Source organism: Mustelus asterias, chromosome 20, assembly GCF_964213995.1.
Source record: "Mustelus asterias chromosome 20, sMusAst1.hap1.1, whole genome shotgun sequence".
Classification (NCBI taxonomy): Eukaryota; Metazoa; Chordata; class Chondrichthyes; order Carcharhiniformes; family Triakidae; genus Mustelus; species Mustelus asterias.
The window spans coordinates 50,825,056-50,846,880 of NC_135820.1; the positions used below are offsets into that span (position 1 = coordinate 50,825,056).

Here is a 21,825-nt window from a genome sequence, read left to right on the forward strand (position 1 = left end):
AGTCAGTCCCTGTGCATTCAATGTTTCAGAGCTGGTGCCTTCTATCACACTGCCACAAACTACCACTGACATGAATACTAACTTGCAGGTCCTGCGCTGCTAAGCCGTGGCTCATCTGCTACTACTTCTAGAGACCATGTACAGTCTGAGTTCACCAGAATGATTCCAGGGTCAGGAAACTATAGTTAGGACCAGTGATTTGAGATACTTAGGACCATTTCCACAAGAGCAGTGAGGCCAAGGGGAAATCTGAATTGCCCCTCAGTGTCCCGGGATATGTAGGTTAGCGGGATTAGCGGGATAAATATGTGGGGATAGGGCTTAGGTCGGATTGTTGTTGGTGCAGACTCGATGGTCCAAATGGCCTCCTTCTGCACTGTAGGGATTTTATGAAATAGAAATTTTAACCTTATGAGCGGGTGAAGGGGAAATGATTATTTCTACTGGTTGGAGAGTAATTGATGTGAAATTTAGTAAAGGTCTCAAAGTGAGTGAGCATATCGTATGTTTATGAGTAGATAACATACTTACTCATCTGGTGTTACACTCTCCTTTTCTGCACTATAGTGCACCTGTATACAATCTGTGTATTTTCACACACTGATGGCACATGTTGTGCAAGTCACTGGATGGATATATGACTAATAGGGCACATAACACCAGTCCCATCTCTGTGATTTCAACGCCTTCCAGGTTTCTCTTCCCCATGGAGGATAGTTATTTTCGGTCATGTCAGTCAGCACCTGCTACAACAATTTATATTCATCGAACAATCCTCATTGATGCAAAACAGGGATTAGGGCTAAAAATAATGAGGTAAAGTGTTAGTCAGGTTTTAGGAGTAGCTATGACAAGGGGAAAGAGAGAGACAAAAAGAACTTTGGAATATGGACTGTGATGGCTGAAACCTCTGTCACTAATGAGGGGGCAGGGGAGAGAGAGGTGCCTCATGGGTTTGAGTCAGAGATTGAAGTGTGTGGAGCTGGGGCAAGGGGCTGCAGGAATGGTGCAGTAAGGTCACAAGGATTTGAAAATGATGATTTTAAAAATGGATGTAGTGGGAGCATAACAGCACTGGAAAGAATAGGAAAAAAATAAATGCACAGTGCTTCATGTGGAAGATGATATGAAGCTTGCAGTTCTGGAAAAGTTAGACATTCAGTGCTTATGGCCCCAGCAATTACACTTATGCAGATGGATCAGATCAATCTCCAACCTGATAGGATAAATGTTGCCGTTTTCATTTCCAATATCTATATCATTCTTATCTGTGTTAACATTTTAATGCTTTAGTAAAACACAACATAATAGCTGAAAGCAAAATACTGCAGATGCTGGAAGCTGAAACAAAAACAGAAACTGCTGGAAAATCTCAGCAGGTCTGACAGCATCCGTGGAGAGAGAATAGTGCCAATGTTTCGGCTCAGGATGACCCTTCATCAGAGCAAACTTACAGCTATTACTTCCTTTAATACGGTGGCACGATGGATCAGTGGTTAGAACTGCTGCCTCACAGCGCCAGGGACCCGGGTTCAATTCCAGCCTCAGATCACTGTCTGTGTGGAGTTTGCACGTTCTCCCCGTGTCTGCATGAGTTTCCTCCGGGTGCTCCGGTTTCCTCCCACACTCTAAAAGATGTGCAGATTAGGTTGATTGGTCATGCTAAATTGCCCCTTACTGTCAGGGGACTAGCAGGGCAAATACATGGGGTTATGGAGATAGGGCCTGGGTGGGATTGTTGTCGGTGCAGGCTCAATGGGCCGAATGGCCTCCTTCTGTACTGTAGGGATTCTATGATTTTAATGTTCACATGTACCTTGTATTGCTACCCTATAGCAATATTTAGCATTATTTATACTTTACCTTTCTTTTGCTTTTCATTAGTGCCTGTTAATCTTTCTGATCCTCCTGCTTTTTGATTTGCCTCTTTAGGTGACAAAAGAAAATCAAACTTCTTGCTCTGTCGCATGCCCAGGACTGAATTCTTATGCCAATACTCTGATTATGATATTCCATTATAGATGTAGCCTGAACATGTTGGGTCTGATCTGTAAATCTGATCTGATTGTTTGAACTTGCTGATCCATTTCTCTCCACACTTTGGCACTGCAGAATATTTACTCCAATTAAGCGATCATTAACTCCTTGGCAGGGGTTGAAGGGTCATTACCGCAGGTGCATTGTAACTGGCCATTTTTCATTACAGCTGACACAATAATACTTTCCAGAATTGCATGTTTCAAATCCACATTAGCAATTATTGAGTAATTTTGTCAGGTGATGAGTTATGATTTTTTTTAAATAAAGAGAAAATCTAATCAGTAGAGTTAGCTGAAAAGGAAAATTATTAGAATTTAAAACATATATTTTCTAAGTATTTTCCTGTTTGCTTTTTATATCTCCCCCGATTAATTCTTTCAAATGGTTCACTAAGTAGCCATGATTTACTTTAGCTAATTAGAAATATATTTTTGAGAGCTGAAAATGGAGAGAAACGTATTTGGATCTAATCCATCTTCTTAACTTTGAGTTGTCATTACGATTCTTATTCATGTCTCACAGAATAATGGAATTTAGTGAAGGAGAAATTACAGGGAACTGTGAAGTTATCTATGATGCAGTTAAAGAGAAACTAGACAAACATATGAGAGAAAAGGGAATAGAGGATTGTGCTGATATATTTAGACAATGAAAGATGGGAAGATGTTTGAGTGGGCATGAACTGGTTGGGCAGAGTGGCCTGTTTCTATGCTATATACCCTTTGTAATGCTATGGGGTTTTTGAAAAACCACACATGATGTGGAGTGTATCTTGTCAATAGCTGGCTAAATTATATGCAGACATTTTGGGTGACCCGGTGGGAAAGTGGTTAGCAGTGCTGCCTCACAATATCAGGGACCCAGGTTCGATTCTGGCCTTAGGTGACTGTATGGAGCGTGCGTGTTCTCCCTGTGTCTGTGTGGGTTTCCTCCCACAGTCCAAAGATGTGCAGGCTAGGTGGATTGGCCATGGTAAATTGTCCCTTAGTGTCCCAAGATGTGTAGGTTAGTTGGGTTAGCCATGGTAAATGTGTGGAGTTGCAGGGATAGGGCGAGTGAGAGGGTTTGTGTAAGATACTCTGTCAGAGAGTAGGTGCAGACTCAATGGGCTGAATGGCCTCTTCTGCATTGTAGGGATTCTATGATTTTACGCAGATGTCATTTACTCTGCAAAATGTCTCGATCAGTGACCAAGAATCAGTTTGTTACCTCATTTCACAACCCATAGAACATTTCAAATAATTATTAGTACTAATTAACCATTTTGAGAAAGATGGTGTAATCTGACAATTTACCAACAGAAATGTAATTGTTATTAGCACAACATTCCTTCATTTATTCACATCTGAAATCAAAACTAAAAATTTTTATATCAATAGTTGCTACACTTCATTTAAGCAAAATTAAAACCTAGAGTCCGAGAATATTAGCAAATCAAGGTTGGTTTTCCACAATATGCCAGGAAAAGGTAATTGTGAAGAAAACATAATTTATTTTTGAATATGCTTTTACACAGGTGCATAAATCTGAAATATAAATAGAAACTAAATTAAAACAACAACTTACATTTATATAGCACCCTTAAGGTAGAAGAGAGAGGAGGGAGGCAACAAGTAGAGGGGTTGAGAAAGGGAATTAGAGAGCCTCAGAGTGCCACTGAAACGGAGTCAATGGAGCAGGTAATTGGGTGAGATGAGCACAAGAGAGGGCTTTGAGTTTCTCTAGGGTTTCAGCCCACCTTTTGCTGAAGTTACAGCAGGACACCAGAAGAAGTGCCAGGTAATTGACTCTGCCTTGGTGATAAGAATTTGCTAATCCTCCAGTGCTGTTCCTGGAGGCGAAAGTAGAGGGTGCAGGAGATAAAGGGTAAAGGAGGGAGTTGGTCGTGGAGAAGGGAAGCCTACAGGTACCTTCACGCTCCAGGCCAATCTTAGATTAGTAGCAGTTTCAGTAGAGAAAAGGCTTGATACAATCCAAGGCTTGCATGTTGGCTAGCTGAAGGAATATGCGGCAGATACGCTCAAGTAGAAATATTCCAGATTACCAATCAAATCCTCAGAGGATTTTTTTTAAAGCCAGATATACGATTGCTCTGAAATTCCTACTGCACAATAATTCAGCACGGAAACTTTGCTTTGGGAACTTCCTTGGAACTGTTCCCAATTTACCACTGCAACCTCACTGGATGTGCAATGTGTGTGTATAACAAGGCTCACTTTCAGTGAAGTTACAGTTGTGGGGTAGCAGCAGCTCCAAGGAAATTCCTGGTCTTTGCCTTGCAGTGAATGCTTTATCTGCCTGAAATTTGGGAAGTGCTGCAAGGTTTCTGTGTTCTGAAATATATTTGATCTCATTGTAGCCTTCTCTATTCCACAAGAAGGTGTTATAATATCCAAATCTATCCTCATAAATAGTTTCCCATCCCTGACCTCATACTGGTCAATTTATGCTGTTAGTTTACAATTATAGAAAGAGTATTAATATTTCATGCAGTGAGTTTCCTTCCTCTACTATGAAGGTGGGATGCTGAAGCCATTAACATGTCCTACTGCACATGGCTCCCACTACGAATGCTCCTCAGAATGTGTTGAAGAGTACCTTAAAATGTGTGTGAAAAATAATATATGTGGGCAGAAGCAGACTTCCAACAAAACAAACTGTGGATAGGCACGGGACCCCACTAATAGCGAGGGCCCCAAACTGGCCAGTAGCTGTCAGGGTTCCAATCAGACCTTGATAGCTCTATATTTGCTGCTAGGCTCATCTTGAGCCTATCAACAGGCAATGCAGAGCAACATTAGGCGCCAGTCAAGTTCCTTTCGAAGGGGAAACACCGATTTGAAGTCGCTGAGGTGACTTCGTTCGCGACAAGTGCCTTTGTGATCTGAGCTCATTGTTCCATGGTGGAAAGGGAAGCACTGTTCAAAGCCATATCAGTCAAACAGCGCAACACCCACCCTTAAGTGTGTGAGCGGCCAGTAAGAAACGCTAATCTGTCCCACCAGTGCTTTGAGGCTGGTAAATGCACATACACAGTAGGAGTTAATGCCTCCTCACTCAAAATTAGTTTTGGGAAGGGAGAAAACCAGTTTAAACCGCAAAACTTTCGTTTGGAAATGGTATTGCAGCATTTAATTACTGACGCGAGCAACATTCAATTAGGGAACTGCTGCAAAGTGCTGTGTTTTCAGTCACATTTTACATTTCCACATCCAATGATGCAGCAGGAGATGAATGTGGTCACTGTAGGTGTTTCTGCGGAGAAGCTCATTTAAACCAGGCTTCACATAAATAGTTTAAGGCTTTTTAATGAGACGTGTTTAGATCTGTTTGTAGCCCGTCAAATGCTATTGATAAGGACATATGTATGTATGTAAGAGAGAAAGGTTGGGAGATGTGTGTGTATGTGTTTTTATATAATCTCAATTGATTGTGGTCTAATGTGTGTACAAACACTGCTTCAAGTTCTGGATTGAATTTTTAAAAAATACATGGCCAAAGTCCAAGCCAACAGCACCACTGCCCAGGTAACAATGTGGTTAAACAAAACGGTGGTGGTGGGGAGGAAACATGGCTTGGTAGCAAAAGTAGAGTGTGGTCTGGTTTGAAATGTTTCAGGGGGTTATCCTAGTTTTCAATTTCACTTGCAAGCAATGAAAGATTATTTTAAGTCTACATTGACTTGTAATGCTAAAATTGGCCTTAGCGTGAGGGTGAATAGAAACTGAGCAGCATTTTGATTTTCCTCGAACTCTATGTATTGTAATTCTCGGGGATTAGTGTTTGTGCCACAGAGGAAAGAATCAGCGAATTATTTATTATTATGAGGGGGCACTTTGCGCCAATCTCGTTACTTTCAGGGCAAGCTGAGTAAGTGAGGGGCTACCTGTGGCTTTAAGTGTTCTCTGTTGATATCTCGAACTCACTCCCACTGCTGATTATGTAACTGAGCTGAAAAAGTCAGGAAGTACCACGTTAGCAGATAAATACTGAAAGGATGAGTTCAAAACTGCCTGCAGGTTTGTGTGGGTTCACAATGTTATTTACTGTCTCATGAAATGAGATGGGTTCGATCAATGTTGTTTTGTTTATAAAAATTAAAAAAAACTTTATCAAGGGCATGTATTGAATTCTCTTTTAATATCCCGGCATAATTTGTTCACCAAAAGATTGGCCAGAGGGGTGTGACATCATTGCAGGCGGGACATCATGTCATTGGGGGTGTCATTGGGGGGAGGGCCCAGAAATTAAGGTGCGCTTGGGGCCCCAGGAAGTGTAAGTTCACCACTGTATGTGGGGCTAGGAGAAGCAGCAGTGTAGAATAGCCTCTGCCATTGGCATTCTGGAATCACCATGCTAATAAACACAATCCTCCCTCTGCCCTCACCACACTACCCACCACTGATACACAACCTTACCCGCCCCCCCCCTCAACATCCCTACACTGCACAAGCACAGCTCCTCCGGCCAGAACCCATTTGCAGTCAGCTGAATGGCCTCCAGATTGCTCAATCGTTGTGAATGTAGCCCAGTCCATCACGCAAACCAGCTTCCCATCCATTGACTCTCGACACTTCCCGCCTCGGAAAAGCAGCCAGCATAATTGAAGACCCCACGCACCCCAGATATACTCTCTTCCACCTTCTTCCGCCGGGAAAAAGATAAAAAAAAGTTTGAGGTCATGTATCAACAGACTCGAGAACAGCTTCTTCCTTGTTGCCATCAGACCTTTGAATGGACCTACCTCGCACTAAGATGATCTTTCTCTACATTATGACTATAACACTACATTCTGCACTCTCTTGTTTCCTTCTCTATGAACAGTATGCTTTGTCTGTATAGCATGCAAGAATCAATACTTCCCACTGTATAGTAATACATGTGACAATGATAAATCAAATCAAAATCAATATTGCACCAGTTGCATCATTACACCCGTTTAGAACAAACAGTTGGCTAGTTCTAATTAAATGAGTCCCAGACTTTGAAATGGATAAGAATTCCTGATGCACCTCACATTTATATTGCCAACCATCGAGCTAAAAGGATGATAGATTGCAATCGGGTGCGAATCTACGAATAAAAGAGTAATTTCTAGCTTTAGATCAAAACTATGTGGAATATGGCCACCACTATACGCACACACAGTGGGACTGTAGGTTATCAGTCCTGCATTAAGCGTACTGAATATATATATAACTAAATTGGAGCAGCCTGATCCTCTCTGCGTCTTTCAGCTCTACCACAAAATTGAATTCATGCAAATGAAGGCCTGCAGCAGCAACATTAACGCACCATACTCTCTGCAGCACACTTTGCATAATAATCCACATTATGGTTGTAAATTATTCTTTGCAGCCACAATGTTAACATTTAATTACGTTTAAAAGGTAATTTTCAACTCTCTTGGGATTCTGATCTTTAACGTAGCAATGTCAGTGATAGTTTGTTAAAATTTGTGTTATAAAGTCTGACAAAGGAATTGCTTTGGCCATCTGTGATACAATTACTGGGATGAATGTAATGTTGCACTTCATTGGTAGGCCAAGACTGCTCTTTCCCCGCTCAGGGGATCGCACTTAACATGCTGCAGCTAAACCAGAAGCTTTACTGAAATTATTTCAAATGGATTTGAAATAAACCCTGTAGATGTTCTGAATTCTTAGCTAGCAGGTTGCAGAATTCTAACTTCAGTCTCAGTAAAAAAAGGCATTTATTACACAAATCTTTTACGTGTGTTTAAACACAAATCAGTAATCTAGAAATGTAATATTTCTATGAGAAATACATTTTATATATATATATATATATATATATATATGGCACTGGAGCACAGTGGTTATCACTGCTGCCTCAGTGCCAGCGACCTGAGTTCAATTTCTGGCTCGGGTCACTGTCTGTGCGGAGTCTGCACGTTCTCCCCGTGTCTGCGTGGGTTTCCTTCGGGTGCTCCGGTTTCCTCTCACAGTCCGAAAGATGTGCTGATTAGGTGCATTGGCCATGCTAAATTCTCCCTCAGTGTACCCGAACAGTGTGGCAACCAGGGGATATTCTCAGTAACTTAATTGCACTGTTAATGTTAGCCTGCTTGTGACACTAATAAATAAATAATTACATATACGTACAGATTTGGCTCACTGGGTAATTGCATTGCATGTTGTGATGTTTTAAACAGAACAGGACGATCCTAGATCTGCTCTGTACTGAAGAGTCTGGTTTCAATGGAACAGGATGAGTAGTGTGCTGCCACTCTGTCATTGACAAGACTATAAAGGGGGGGGGGGGAGAAGAGTTGCGCGTTTGGGGGTGGGGCGGGGGGGTAGGGAGAATGGTGTTAAGTCAGTTTCCTCAGGCCTGATTGCAATCAGTACTCCCTCGTTGATGATAGGCTGAATTTGGGTCTTGAGAGAACTGTGATGCATTTAACCTTTAAGTGTGCACATCAATAATGGTCAGTTGGCAAGGCAGCAGAGGGAAATAAATGCACTCAATAGTGAGATAAAATAGCGGAGGTAAAAGAAGTGGATCCTATGGAAACAAGGAGGTAACATGCATAAGTATTGTGGATAGAAATCTTCACTGTGAAAAAAAAATCCAAGCTAACTCTGGAAGTATATAATAAAACAATAGAAAAGCAGAACAGTTTGCTCGATTAAGATAAACCAAAACAAAAAGGTATCCGAGAACAGGAATTTACTTGAATGGGAGGCACCAACCAAAGTAAAAGTGATTGAGCTTAGAGTCAGAGTTGATTAATATATGGGTTAGCTGCTTTGAGAATTCGTTTGTAAAGGAAGCCACAAGAGACAATGCTCATCTTGACCTAGTAATCATAAATGATGCTGATGATATGCAGGAAATGTAAAGTTGCAGCATTCCTACAAGCGTGATCAAGTTTAATGTGATCAGGGATTTAGGTTTACAAAAGGGCAGGAGCAAGATTTAGAACTTTAAATACAAAGCAATGAGGGTAGAATTAAAATAAACGGATTGGGAAGGAACTGTCTTCAATTTTTCAAGTAGAAGAAGAAATGTCAACAAAGCCAATGGAATATTAAACTATACAGCGAGTACAAACGAGAAGGAATTGCGACCAAATTATACAAGCGCTCCGCAAGTTTTCTTGGAGGTCAATGGAATCAAAAATCAGAAGGTGGCGATATGATCAGCTAATACCCCATTTGCCCTACTGCCAAGAGTTCAGTTACTTCCAAGGAATGATTAGAGCTTTCAAAGAACTTCCAGTGTTGGAAGGTTGGGTGTTGGGGGTGGGGTGGAGGGGGCATTAATATAAGACAGCCATTAACTTATCAAATAACAAATTATTTACACTACAGGTGCTGAGACGACAAAATTCACAGTCACATGGCACTGGATTATACGCTAATGCTCCCTGCACCACAAGGTAAATTTCTGGGGCAAACTCACCTCCGTTTGGCTGGTTTGCCCCTGTAATTTCTTTGGGGGGAGGGGGGGGGGCAATGGCCTTTCTATTAACATGTAGCAGGACTTTTGTTGGTTTCCAGAGAAAGCCCTCTTTCACAGAGCTGCTGGCCAATTGGAGGTCAGTAGCCCTACCCCAATAAACGATAGCAGGGATTGCAATGCACAATTGACTTCCAGCTGCATTCAAATGTCATGCTGTATGCTAACTTAAATGATTGTAGCATGCAGCCCGACGCTGATCACGCTGCTAAGCTACTGCACCACACAGCAGGGAACCCAGGTTTTTGTGAGGCCAGCATAATTTTACAGCTATCAGAAAGCTTTTAAAAGGGAAGGTGCATTCCAGCTCAGCAGATACTAGAATGGCTGGCAATGTTTGAGCTGCAAGAGTGATTAACAATGCAACACGAGAGAGAGAATCCTCAAAGATTCTTTAATGTTACCGAAGGTGGAGTGGAGAAGAACGAAGGACAAAGAACAGTACAGCACAGGAAACAGGCCCTTCGGCCCTCCAAGCCTGTGCCACTCCTTGGTCCAACTAGACCAATCGTTTGTATCCCTCCATTCCCAGGCTGCTCATGTGACTATCCAGGTAAGTCTTAAATGATGTCAGCGTGTCTGCCTCCACCACCCTACTTGGCAGCGCATTCCAGGCCCCCACCACCCTCTGTGTAAAAAACATCCCTCTAATATCTGAGTTATACTTCACCCCTCTCACCTTGAGCCCGTGACCCCTCGTGATCGTCACTTCTGATCTGGGAAAAAGCTTCCCACCGTTCACACTATCTATCCCCTTCATAATCCTGTACACCTCTATTAGATCTCCCCTCATTCTCCGTCTTTCCAGGGAGAACAACCCCAGTTTACCCAATCTCTCCTCATAGCTAAGACCCTCCATACCAGGCAACATCCTGGTAAACCTTTTCTGCACTCTCTCTAACACTCTAACACATCCACGTCCTTCTGGTAGTGCGGCGACCAGAACTGGACGCAGTACTCCAAATGTGGCCTAACCAGCGTTCTATACAGCTGCATCATCAGACTCCAGCTTTTATACTCTATGCCCCGTCCTATAAAGGCAAGCATACCATATGCCTTCTTCACCACCTTCTCCACCTGTGTTGCCACCTTCAAGGATTTGTGGACTTGCACACCTAGGTCTCTATACTCTTGATGACTCTGCCATTTATTGTATAACTCCTCCCTACATTATTTCTTCCAAAATGCATCACTTCGCATTTATCCGGATTAAATTCCATCTGGATAGAGATGTCCTCTATTCAAAGGGAGACAGGTAGTCCTCCAAAAATACATTACAAAAGGTATTGAGAATAGATATTCACTGCAATTAATGCCAACAGTGCAGCCCAGATAACCTGGATGCAGTTGGGTAAAAGATCAGTGATGTCACTTAAGTGGTCAAGGTTAATGAACCCGTTTTAAAATGCCATATCCTACCAACTGCACCACCATCACTCAATGTATCCAGTCACTCAGCTCCCAACAATCACTATCTATTACGACTCATACCTCACATTCATACTTTCACCTCACCTTCAGCTGAACACTGCTCACACATACATCTCACAGCGTTTTTTTATTCATTCATGGGACATGGGCGTCGCTCGCTAGCCAGCATTTATTGCCCATACCTAGTTGCTCGAGGGCAGTTGAGAGTCCACATTACTGTGGCTCTGGAGTCACATGTAGGCCAGACTAGTAAGGATGGCAGATTTCCTTCTCTACAGGACATTATGGATTGTTTTTCCAACAATCAACAATGGTTTCATGGTCATCAATAAATTCTTAATTCCAGATTTTTTTATTGAATTCAAATTCCACCATTTGCTATGGTGGGATTCGATTCTGGGTCCCCAGAATATTAGCCGAGTTTCTGGATTAATAGTCTAATGATAATACCACTAGGCCATCACCTCCCCTTGTGCACAGTGCCAGCTATTCAATCATGATAGCCAAAAACACCCAAACACCTTCACTAACCCACTTCCCTCTTTCTTGCAGGACAGGGTGGCAAAAAGCTAAAGACAGCAGCACTTAAACAATTGGGGACAAGCATTGTTACAGGTCCTCAACCTGATGGAGACAATGTATCACATCATTATCTGTAGACTTCAGCATCATTAAACAACTTATCTTTATGTTTCTCTATGCTTGGATGTTACTGATTGATAACTGTTGCATTCTTGTGAACTTTACAATTTATGTTCCATTGAGTTCAAAACCAATCCAGACAGATTAAATGAAGTGTGTCTCATTCAATCTGACAGCTGTTAAAAGCTTGAAATGAGATGAGCCAGGATAGGTTCAGGGCAGCCTCAAGTGGGAGAGAGCCTACAACACAAAATTGCCTTTGAATTCATTACTAATAGGCATCACTACATGACTAAGTACAATTTACTCTTCAGATTTTCTGGCTGCAATCATTATTCATAATTCTTAATTAACGGATTGAAAACCAAGTTTCATTTTTTAAAAAGGTTAATGTAAATTGACAGAATAAAATGTCAATAATTCTAATTTCCATAGAATTCACACAATTTTTTAACTTAAATCTTGGTGTTATTATTCCTACTTAGAGAATACTAATCCTTTCTGGGGGCACTACCATTCTTCTCTTTATCCGCCAAGCTATGTCCATTGATGGTTTTCATTCCCTACCACGCATCCAGACTGTGCTAGTTACGTGTTATGGGTCTTTCAATGTAAATGCACGTAATCACGGTAAATGATGTGCAATTACATACGAGCCTCTATTAAAGAATTAACCAAGATTCTTGACAGTTCCTTTGAAGACACTTGCATGTATGATCAGTTTTACAGCTTTGTCATGCAATTCACCAGCTTCAGTGATGGGATGCACTTACCTGACCAAATTGCTCACAAGGTGTCTGGTATTCTGCTTTCTGGCAAAGATCTTTTACTCTTTCATATTTAGGTAGAAAATTTTCCTCCTGCGTGTTCTTACTCTCGTCTCTCTTGTGCAGAAGTTTACTAACAAAACAAAACACCGCTGCTCTAGTATTTGCCATCACAATGATGAAAAGAATAACTTGAAAATCCTGCAATTATGTTCAAAAAATCCTTTTAACAACATACCCTCTTTCCACAAGAAAAGAATCTCGCCAAATCTTTGTCTTCTTGTTGGAGTTGAACCTGAAAATATATTTATAGTTACATTATTGAACTGAATTCATGTTTATATGTTCTATTAATGCAACTGAAACCTGTGTGTAATTGGCATTCCTGTTTTAGACACAGTATAATATCAACAATCAAAGCAGAGACCTGACTGAAATTAATCTGCTTTAGTGAAGGCTGGGTTACTGCTAGCTACATTTAATCTATAGCCTCATGGAAATTATAGAACAATTAACATTACCACTGATCTAAAAACCACCGAGCTATAAGAACAAACTTCCATGTTTTAAAAAGCAAAATACTTTGAATGTTGGAAATCTGAAGCAAGAGTGCCGAAAATAGTCAGCAGGTCAGGCAGCATCTGCAGAGAAAGAAACAGAGTTAGCGAGAGGTCATCAGCCTGAAACTTTAACTCGGAGTGGAATCTCAACACTTTGGTTCCTGCCAGAAGAGCAGCACCACTTTCAGTTTGGAACCTGAATCTCTGATCAGCATGCCCAGTAATTGCTCTTGACGAGAGAAGATCAATTGTAATCTTCCCGCCAGGCTCCCCAATCCAATCTCATCAGTCACTAGCAATGCATGCCCACCTGCTCCACTAGAAAGGAGGTTGTTTTCCAAGAGGCAGCAGATATCAGCATAGCGAGCCGAGCCGATTCTCTGTCTGTAGGCTCTCGGTTGGATCTCAGTGTCCATCCCCTTTGCTCTGGTTGAAATGAGGAGAAGACAGTTGCTGTCACGGGTGTGCCCTTGCTAATGGTGATGTTGCTTCTGCTTGCCGCTCAACAGATGTGTAAAGTACAGCTGCTAAAGTTTCCCACATGCTGTGGTGAAGGGTAGCAGCAAGGAAGTGCAGCTGAAGGTGAGGAAAGTGCCATACAGATTGAGTGCCTTCCAAGAACTTGGCAATCGTTTGTCAAGAAGTGAAAATACTGTCTCTGAGAAGTGCTTTGAGCAGCAGTAGCTCAATGATCGTGGCTGCAGTTCTTCAGATTCACTGGTCAAAGCCTTCCCAGCTTATCCGTTTCACTGAGGAAGCTCCTACTACTGTGCATGTGCCTCGGTGACCCCGGTGGTTAACTGACAAGTTGGGAAACATGTTCCCTGGCTGGGAAATCCAGGATTCAGGGTTGAAGCTTCTCATAATTGGCTTGACAACCTCAAACATGTCTTAGGCTACTTGTCCAATGGACCCAGGAAGATTGCCGGCTCCCTTCAATCATCTTCCATGTAAAGTTGGAAGCGGGTGGGATCATGATTGGATCCCGACCCAATGTCCTCGGATATTCTCACTTTGCTCACCCCTGAATGGGCTGGGACAATTCTGGCGTCTGTTTGTTTCTCTATAGATGCTGCCAGATCTGCAGAATACTTCTAACATTATCAGCTTACGTATCGTGCTAGCTCAGAAAAAGCTGCACTGTTTTTTGGAGCTGAGAGTTATGATCATCCTGTAGTGTAACTGGTTAGTTACATGCTGTGCCATTACACTGGCTATTTAATTAGTTCCCATAATGATGCAAGTGACAACATCAATGCATATGGCCACATAATGGAAAATATTCAGACTAATGATTTGACAGGCAAAGTAGCAAAACCGACCCGCACAGTAGAACAATTGTGAAAAATAAACAAGCATTTCATGGCTTTGAAAATATAGAATTTAAACAAATGATGAGGTATTAAAATAGACCCCTTTAAAAGACAGGTGGAATTTTCCCATCCTGCAGGAATTGTAGCAGGTGGGACATGAACCATGCAAAGGTCCATTGACCTCAGGCGGGATTTTCCAGTCTTGAGGCGAATGGGGTCGGAAAATCCCACCCAATAATTATTCCGCTTGAATGCTACATCTCACATAATTTATCTCCTTAAAAAGGAGAGGAGGTGTTCGAAACTTTTATTCCTCTTTGGAGTTTGGCCTTTCTCTGCTACTAATATTAAAGTTAAAGTTTTATTTATTAGTCACAAGTAAGCTCACATTCACACTGCAATGAAGTTACTGTGAAAATCCCCGAGTCGCCATACCTGCCTGTTTGGGTACACAGAGGGGGAATTTAGCATGGCCAATACAACGAACCAGCATGTCTTTCAGACTGTGGGAGGAAACCGGAGCACCCGGAGGAAACCCACGCAGACACGGGGAGACTCCGCACAGACAGTGACCCAAGCAGGGAACTAACCACTGTGCCACCCAATTCTTGTTTCTCCTACTAGAGTTTCTGGAGCTGGATTCCCCAAGTACCTTGAAAACAGTAACTCGGAAAAACGGGAAATTTACCACCTTCCTCAAAATAACCAGTATTGAGCTTGTTTTCAGGTAGTTGATGTAGAAGCCAATGGAGGTAGATTGTTGGCCATCATCTGTGTATCAAACAATTGCTACCGAACAGCCACTCACTATAGAAATTCCATAACTTTTACATTTATTTTCAATGCAAACGGAATTCCGACATTTTCAGGAAATGATGCTTAGTACTAAACCCCAGTTTTTAAACTATTTGATATGCCCAAAACAATGCATAGACTATACAGTTTCCTTCACACAGCTCCCCATTCAAATACACTTTGCTTCGTCAGTTCTTTCCCCTATTATATTCATGATGATTGATTAGAATAACTTTGGGAGTTGCGGCTGAAGGCCATGACTGTGCATTCAAAAATATAAATGCTTAAAGTTGTCTGGTAAATACTCTTCCTTTGATCAAGTTTTCATTATTCTTTCTTATTGATCAGATGTTTGCCTGACATAACAGCAAAGACAATAACTCAATAGTATACACAGCATCTCTATAAAGTTCAGATTCATGTGTTTAAGTTTTCCTTGGCAAAGTGGACAGAACTGTGCAATGGGATCCCTAGAACAAAGGAAAAATCCTGACGAATCTAGTCGTTCCATGTAGTAAACTGGAATTTAATTAATTCAGCCAGTTACTATACCCTAATGGCGTTCATGATAAACAGGCCCAGAATATGATTGAAAACTGCAATTAAAAATCTCATTCTTCATAATAGGAGCAGAATTTGGCTTAATTAGTATGTATAAAACTACATATATTAATACGCAAGGCACTTTGCAGACAGAAAAAAATACGTGCACACACCAGCCAGAATTTTACCGCCCCATCCACCACGGGAATTGGAGTCGGTGAGGGGTGGACAATGGGAAGGTCTGTTGACCTCAGGGGGGGATTTTACGTTTTCAGGGTGAGCGAGGCCATAAAATCCCATCCATTGTGCCTGTTTCAGCTAAACAAAATAAGTGAGAGCCATTCACTGGTTTATTCCCCAGGGCAATGCCTTGATTAAACAGTGTCAAATTATCTGGTTTAAATTTCAAACAATGCTTGGTAGTTAATTGTTGGTCATCGTCACCTAGTGCATTCTCCTTTGCAACATCTCTGCTGATCAGAGTCCACTTGCCAACCAATCAGCACTCTCCCCTCATACAGTGTAAGTTATTGTTTTCCCCTTATAGTGGTATTCTTGCGAGGTGTCCAGATGAGTACAAGACAAAAAGCTTTGACATGTCTCTTTTTTCAGCAATATTCTAGCATAAAACTGTCGTCCACTTACCTGTTGACAGGTTTTTCAGTGTCGAGAAGCTTCAAAATAGATTTGCCATCCATGTCAGCTGGAATGTCTAGGCCTGCAATGTCTAAAATTGTTGGGGCAAGATCTATGTTTAGAACGAGTTGAGGAATTCTGGAAATAAAGAACAAAAAAAAAACTTTACGCTTCGGAACTGATTGTTATACTTCAACATTCAGAAGGTCCTGACTAACCTGCTAGAACAGCTAAAGTTGCTTACAGTAATCATGGGATTAACCAAGTAAGATTCTCTCAGGACATTACAATGCTGTAACCTCCGCTCCTTCAGTCTAAAGCACAATGAGGTAGGAAATCGTTGCATACTTGCAAGTCACCAGTAAGTTGAAAATTGAATGAATAATTGACTGAAATTGAATCTAGTCAATTAAAGTGGGAAAGAATTTAAGGCATTGTCACAGTACCCGAATTCAAATGGCTATGCTGGACCATTTGCTGGTATAGTCGATGAATCCATCTGATTCTGGTCATATGTGCACACTTAATATAACAGCATTATGGCCAGTTGAGAGGAGAAATGTTGTTTTACTTTTTCTCCATAAACACAGCAGTAACAACCAACTGAAGCACTCCACTGCCACTGCACTGAAGATTTATTAGCTGACTGGGATTAAAGCTGGAGCTTCCCTGGACTATACAGATCAGCTACTAAGCCTCTGGGGAAACTCATAGTCTCATGAAAATGAGCTAAAATCATTATAATCAACTTTAATATCCTGTTTTTTTCCCCTCTAGATATGTTTCGCTTTTTCTCAAGCACTCACTGATAATGAGCTCATAGAAACTACCGTAATTGGGATAACTCTTAAATTATATGTATGACTTTAGTCATTCTGCTATTAACTCAAAGAGTTCTTGTTTATCCTAGGGTCTCCTTGGTATAAGAAATACTTTCCATAAGTAGCTAATGGCAGAAATCTTTCACTCTCATACCATCAGGGGCTAGTGACTTGCCTCATTTACTATCACTTGTTCTACACAGCAATTTGTTTCATTAACACCAATGTGATGTCACATTATGTGAGTCAGAAATGATTTAAACTGAAGCGGCACGGTGGCACAATGGTTAGCACTGCTGCCTCAAGCGCCAGGGACCTGGATTCAATTCCGGCCTTGGGTCACTGTCTGTGTGGCGTTTACGCGTTCTCCCGGTGTTTGCGTGGGTTTCCTCCGAGTGCTCTGGTTTACTCCCACGCTCCAAAGATGTGCGGGTTAGGTTTATTGGCCATGTCAAATTGCCCCTTAGTATCAGGGGGACTAGCAGGGTAAATATGTGGGGTTAGAAGGATAGGGCCTGGGTGGGATTGTTGTCGGTGCAGGCTTGATGGGTCAAATAGTCTCCTTCTGCATTGTACGGCTTCTATGATTCTATGAACATCCTATACAAAAAGTTTGCTTCATGCATTATCTACCTTCAAACACAAGGGTTTGGGCAAATCTCTGTCCCACTGTTGCCCATGGTTTTCAGGACAGCACAGTAAGAAGTTTAACAACACCAGGTTAAAGTCCAACAGGTTTATTTGGTAGCAAAAGCCACAAGCTTTCGGAGCCTTAAATTCCTTCTTCAGGTGAGTGGGAATTCTGTTTTCTTTTCAGGAGAGCCACAGTGAATCTTTAATAATTCAGCAGTTCTGGTTTCATTTCAGCTTCAGAAAATGCATAAAATTGTATTATTATTAGATGTTGGCATTGAACATGCAATCTGCACTCCACCATTTTCCATTATTGTTGTACTATTAAACTGGGATGAAGCTTGCTTTTTTTTAATATCTAACAATTCCAATCCTCCTTATTGCATACACAAAGAAAAGCCAATTAAATATACAATTTGCATTTGCCCAGAAATAAAGAAACAATCTAGCTGCTAAAACATTTCAGGTCAGTTCGATCATACTGCATCTATTTCAGGTGATTATTATGACTTTGTGTGATTTACACAATACTGCAGCGAAAATCCAAAGGACAGGATTTTTATCCTTGAGGCAGTCGGGAGCGTTGGAAAATTTCCTGGCTCAGACCACCCACCTCGAGGGAACGTGCTTGCGCATACCCACCCCCTTAATTGCTGGGGGTGAGTGTGCACTGGGGTCAGGTCAGACGACCTAGGTATAAATGTGGAGGCAGCCATAGGGGAGCGGGGGAAAGGCCCACCTTGCTGCTGCAGGACTTTTCCCCAGTGAAAAAGAAAACACAAAGGCCATCTATCCCTCACCCACACCATCCAAACAATTCCTACATCCCATTCATGCCACCTCAAGCTCCCTTTCCATACTCTATGTCTCCTTATGCTCTCTTGCCAAGCTCAGCCCTTCCACCCACTTCCTATATCCCCTCTGGCTCCCTATGCCAAGCTCTGCCTATCCATCCACTCACTGTGCCTCCTCTTGTTCCTTATTATGTATACTGGGCTGGGAGCCTAGACAGCCATTTTAATAATGGAACACATTCTCCAGAGGAAATATTGTTTGATTGACAGCTGAGACATTTGATCTCTGCTGTCAATTTTACAATGTTTGTTAACAAAACATAAATTATTTCAAGGGCTTGTGGCTTCTGAAACTTCAAAGGGTTTGGAGTTTGGTCCAGACTTATTTTTTCAAGTGTAGGAAAATGTTATCAATGGATTACTATTTTTCAAGGCTATTTTTTGGCAAATCCAACTATACACTATAGTGTTCATTGGTTCTAGTAAGTGTACAGTGGATCAATGGGCCTGAAAGTGGAGTGTTGGCATGGGGGCATGAGGGGACATAATGGGTGGGTGGAAGGGCAGAACTTGGCATGGGAGCATGAGGGGCCTTGGAGCATGAAGGGTGGGTGGAAGGACAGAGCTTGGAATAAGGGGAATGAGGGAGACCTTATCAAATTCCTTTTAAAAGGTTCTGTCATGTAGATTAAGGTTCACAATTCCTCTAAGAGACTGTTATCCAAGACTCTTTGAAATCTTGCCCAATACTCCATGAAAATTGTGGAGGAGTAGGAGATGCCTATCTCTACAATGAAGCCGGCCATGTCAGAAGTGCTGGATAAAGTCACTCCCGAAAATTAGGCAGCTCAGGAATGGGGTCGGGGATCCTGGAATCGGAACTCACCCATTATTTTGAGGTTGACTTGGTTAAAATCCAAATCAAAGACTATGCTGGCAAAATTTTATCATGTACAAACTTTTCAAAATGCCTTATATTTAACTAATTACGGCAGTACAGAGGCTGTTGTTTCGACAAACACTGCAGAATTCTGCTATGTACGATAAAAAGCTGAGGCCAGTGACTCTGTTTTCGTTTGGGAAATACTAGTTTAATCTCTCTAGTGTACTTTGAATAGTGTGCTGTGATCTTTAGCATCTATCTGAATCACTGGAGACCAAGATAAGGTTTGTTGCTTCCACTAGCATTTACTTAGTGTTACAGTGGATTGTTCATCAGCTTAGACTATGTACACTAAACATCCTCTGATTCAGGAATTGCTGCCAAATTAGCCAAACTGTTCCACAGCTAAATTGAAGCATGGTTAATAAAAATATCAAATTAAGTTTCTGTTTTATATGTAAAAATAACACGATGTCTAAAATTAACATCACAAAAGCATAGAATAGAATAGAATCCCTACAGGAAGTGGCTATTCGGCCCATCGAATCTGCACTGACAACATTCCCACCTCGGCCCTATCCCCGTAACCCCAAGTATTTATCCTGCTAATCCCCCTGGCACCAAGAGGTGTGGCCAATCCACCTAATCTGCACATCTTTGAAGTGTGGGAGGAAACCATAGCACTTGAAGGAAACTCACGCAGACACGGGGAGAACGTGCAAACTCCACACAGTGACCCAAGCCAGAAATTGAATCCAGCTGTGAGGTAGCAGTGCTAACCACTGAGCCACCGTGCCGTCCAAAATGGGCTGGATTTGCCCAACGTGGTGGCAAACATGGCAACTGGGCCCACTTAATTGTGGGAGAGGTCCTACATTAGCCTCCCAGCAGTGGCAACAAATGGTGGAATGGGCTGGTGTGGGATTCCTGGCCACTGATAGCCGGATGTCAATTATGCTCATTAATAAACCAACCAATTGATGCCCATTGTCCCTGCACCCACCATAATTTAGCAGTGGCTCAGGAATTAAGTAGGGGCCGCAAGGCTTTACCAAGGCTGCCCAGCGAGCAGAGTTGGGTTTTTGCCAGTGGCCTGCAGGGACTAAATGGAGATCACTCATTATTTGGGGGTGTCGGTCCGACTGGGGTACTTAGTATCGGGCAGGGGAAAGCCACTGAAATCCAACTCCCCTGCCCGTGCCTCCAATCCTCTCCCCACCACCAGCCTTTCCTTCGACCCCCTGCATCTTGCCTTCACTTTCTTCTGGAGTTCCAAAATGATCCTGGGCTTTTGGTGGGTGTGTTACTGCCGGCAGCTACCCCTGCTGGTGCTGGCAGCATAAGAAGCTGCCGGTCTCTGACTGATGTTTGATTCTATCAGGCCTGCTGCACAGAATTGATAGGGCTTCCCTGCCAGTTCCCTGACTGGTCGCTGAGACCCCTACTGATCAGACAAACCCCCAGCCGCTGATATCAACAGAAGTCATTGTACATTTAAACCAATTGGTTGCTGTGATCAAAATAGGTGTCCTCAGAAGTGAACACATGGAGTTTCTACTGTCCAACTGATGGACTTTTAGTTCCAAGACCTACTCCAACTAATATGCAGGTACAATTATTTAATAATATCTTACATTGATCCTGCCTCCACATTTGGACCTCGCATGAAAAATGGCACTCGGATGTCAATCTCATATGGCATCGATTTTCCTTTCACAAGGCCAAATTGTCCGATGTGATAGCCGTGGTCTGCTGTGTAAATGATGTATGTGTTGTCCACTTCTCCTGTCTCAATGAGCATGTTATAGAGCTGAAAGATCAATGTAAACAGTTAGTGGAACTAATGTACAATTTAACCTCTTCTGCGCCATCTTTTTCCAGGTACTGCTACATATTCATTGTTACTCTACTTTACTCAAATGTAACCTTTAATTCTAAGAAGTATTTTGTTATCTTTTAATTGTACTAGCTTGCTCTGTGCTATTAATAGAATCCAGGGAGCAATTGATCCATCAGCGCTTCCACTGACTTGCTGAGCTTACTCACCTAATTAGCAGTAAGAAGCCTCACTGCATTCACAGTCCTTATTATGTCCTTCACCATTCCCTTCCTTCTGTATTAAATTCTATATCAGTGACATCCTGCCAGTGTAAACTAACTAGCTCTAATGAAGAGAGATCAAACACCAAACTCTCAGATGTTTAAAAAGTGATGCATATATTTATAGGTTGTAGATTGACATAAAATCTCTTGATACCCTCTGCTGATTGGGCATTCCCTCAATCTGTCATTCCCGCAGTGGCTTCAGGTGAGTTCATGGAAGGTTGCTATCGCTCATTTGTGGCTGGGTGTTTGAGCCCCAGAGGTCTGGCTGCAGATTGCTATGTTTCAGCTTGCGGGCACTGTACTGGCTGATGGAGTGGCATTGGAACAAGCATGCTGATATGGTGAGAGAGGTCAGTACGTTCCAATTCCGTCGTCC

General features: G+C 42.0%; 1 protein-coding gene across 2 annotated transcripts in view; it reads right to left on the minus strand.

Moving 5' to 3' along the window:
* LOC144508528 (extracellular sulfatase Sulf-2-like) overlaps positions 1-21,825 on the minus strand; it is a 347,976-nt gene that overhangs the window by 52,805 nt on the left and 273,346 nt on the right. For both annotated transcript variants that reach the window (XM_078236521.1, XM_078236520.1), the window contains exons 9-12: positions 20,978-21,153; positions 16,222-16,350; positions 12,604-12,660; positions 12,372-12,498 (exon numbers count right to left, since the gene is read on the minus strand). In XM_078236521.1, coding sequence (XP_078092647.1) covers positions 12,372-12,498; positions 12,604-12,660; positions 16,222-16,350; positions 20,978-21,153 — 489 coding nt within the window. The remainder of the gene's footprint in view (positions 1-12,371; positions 12,499-12,603; positions 12,661-16,221; positions 16,351-20,977; positions 21,154-21,825) is intronic.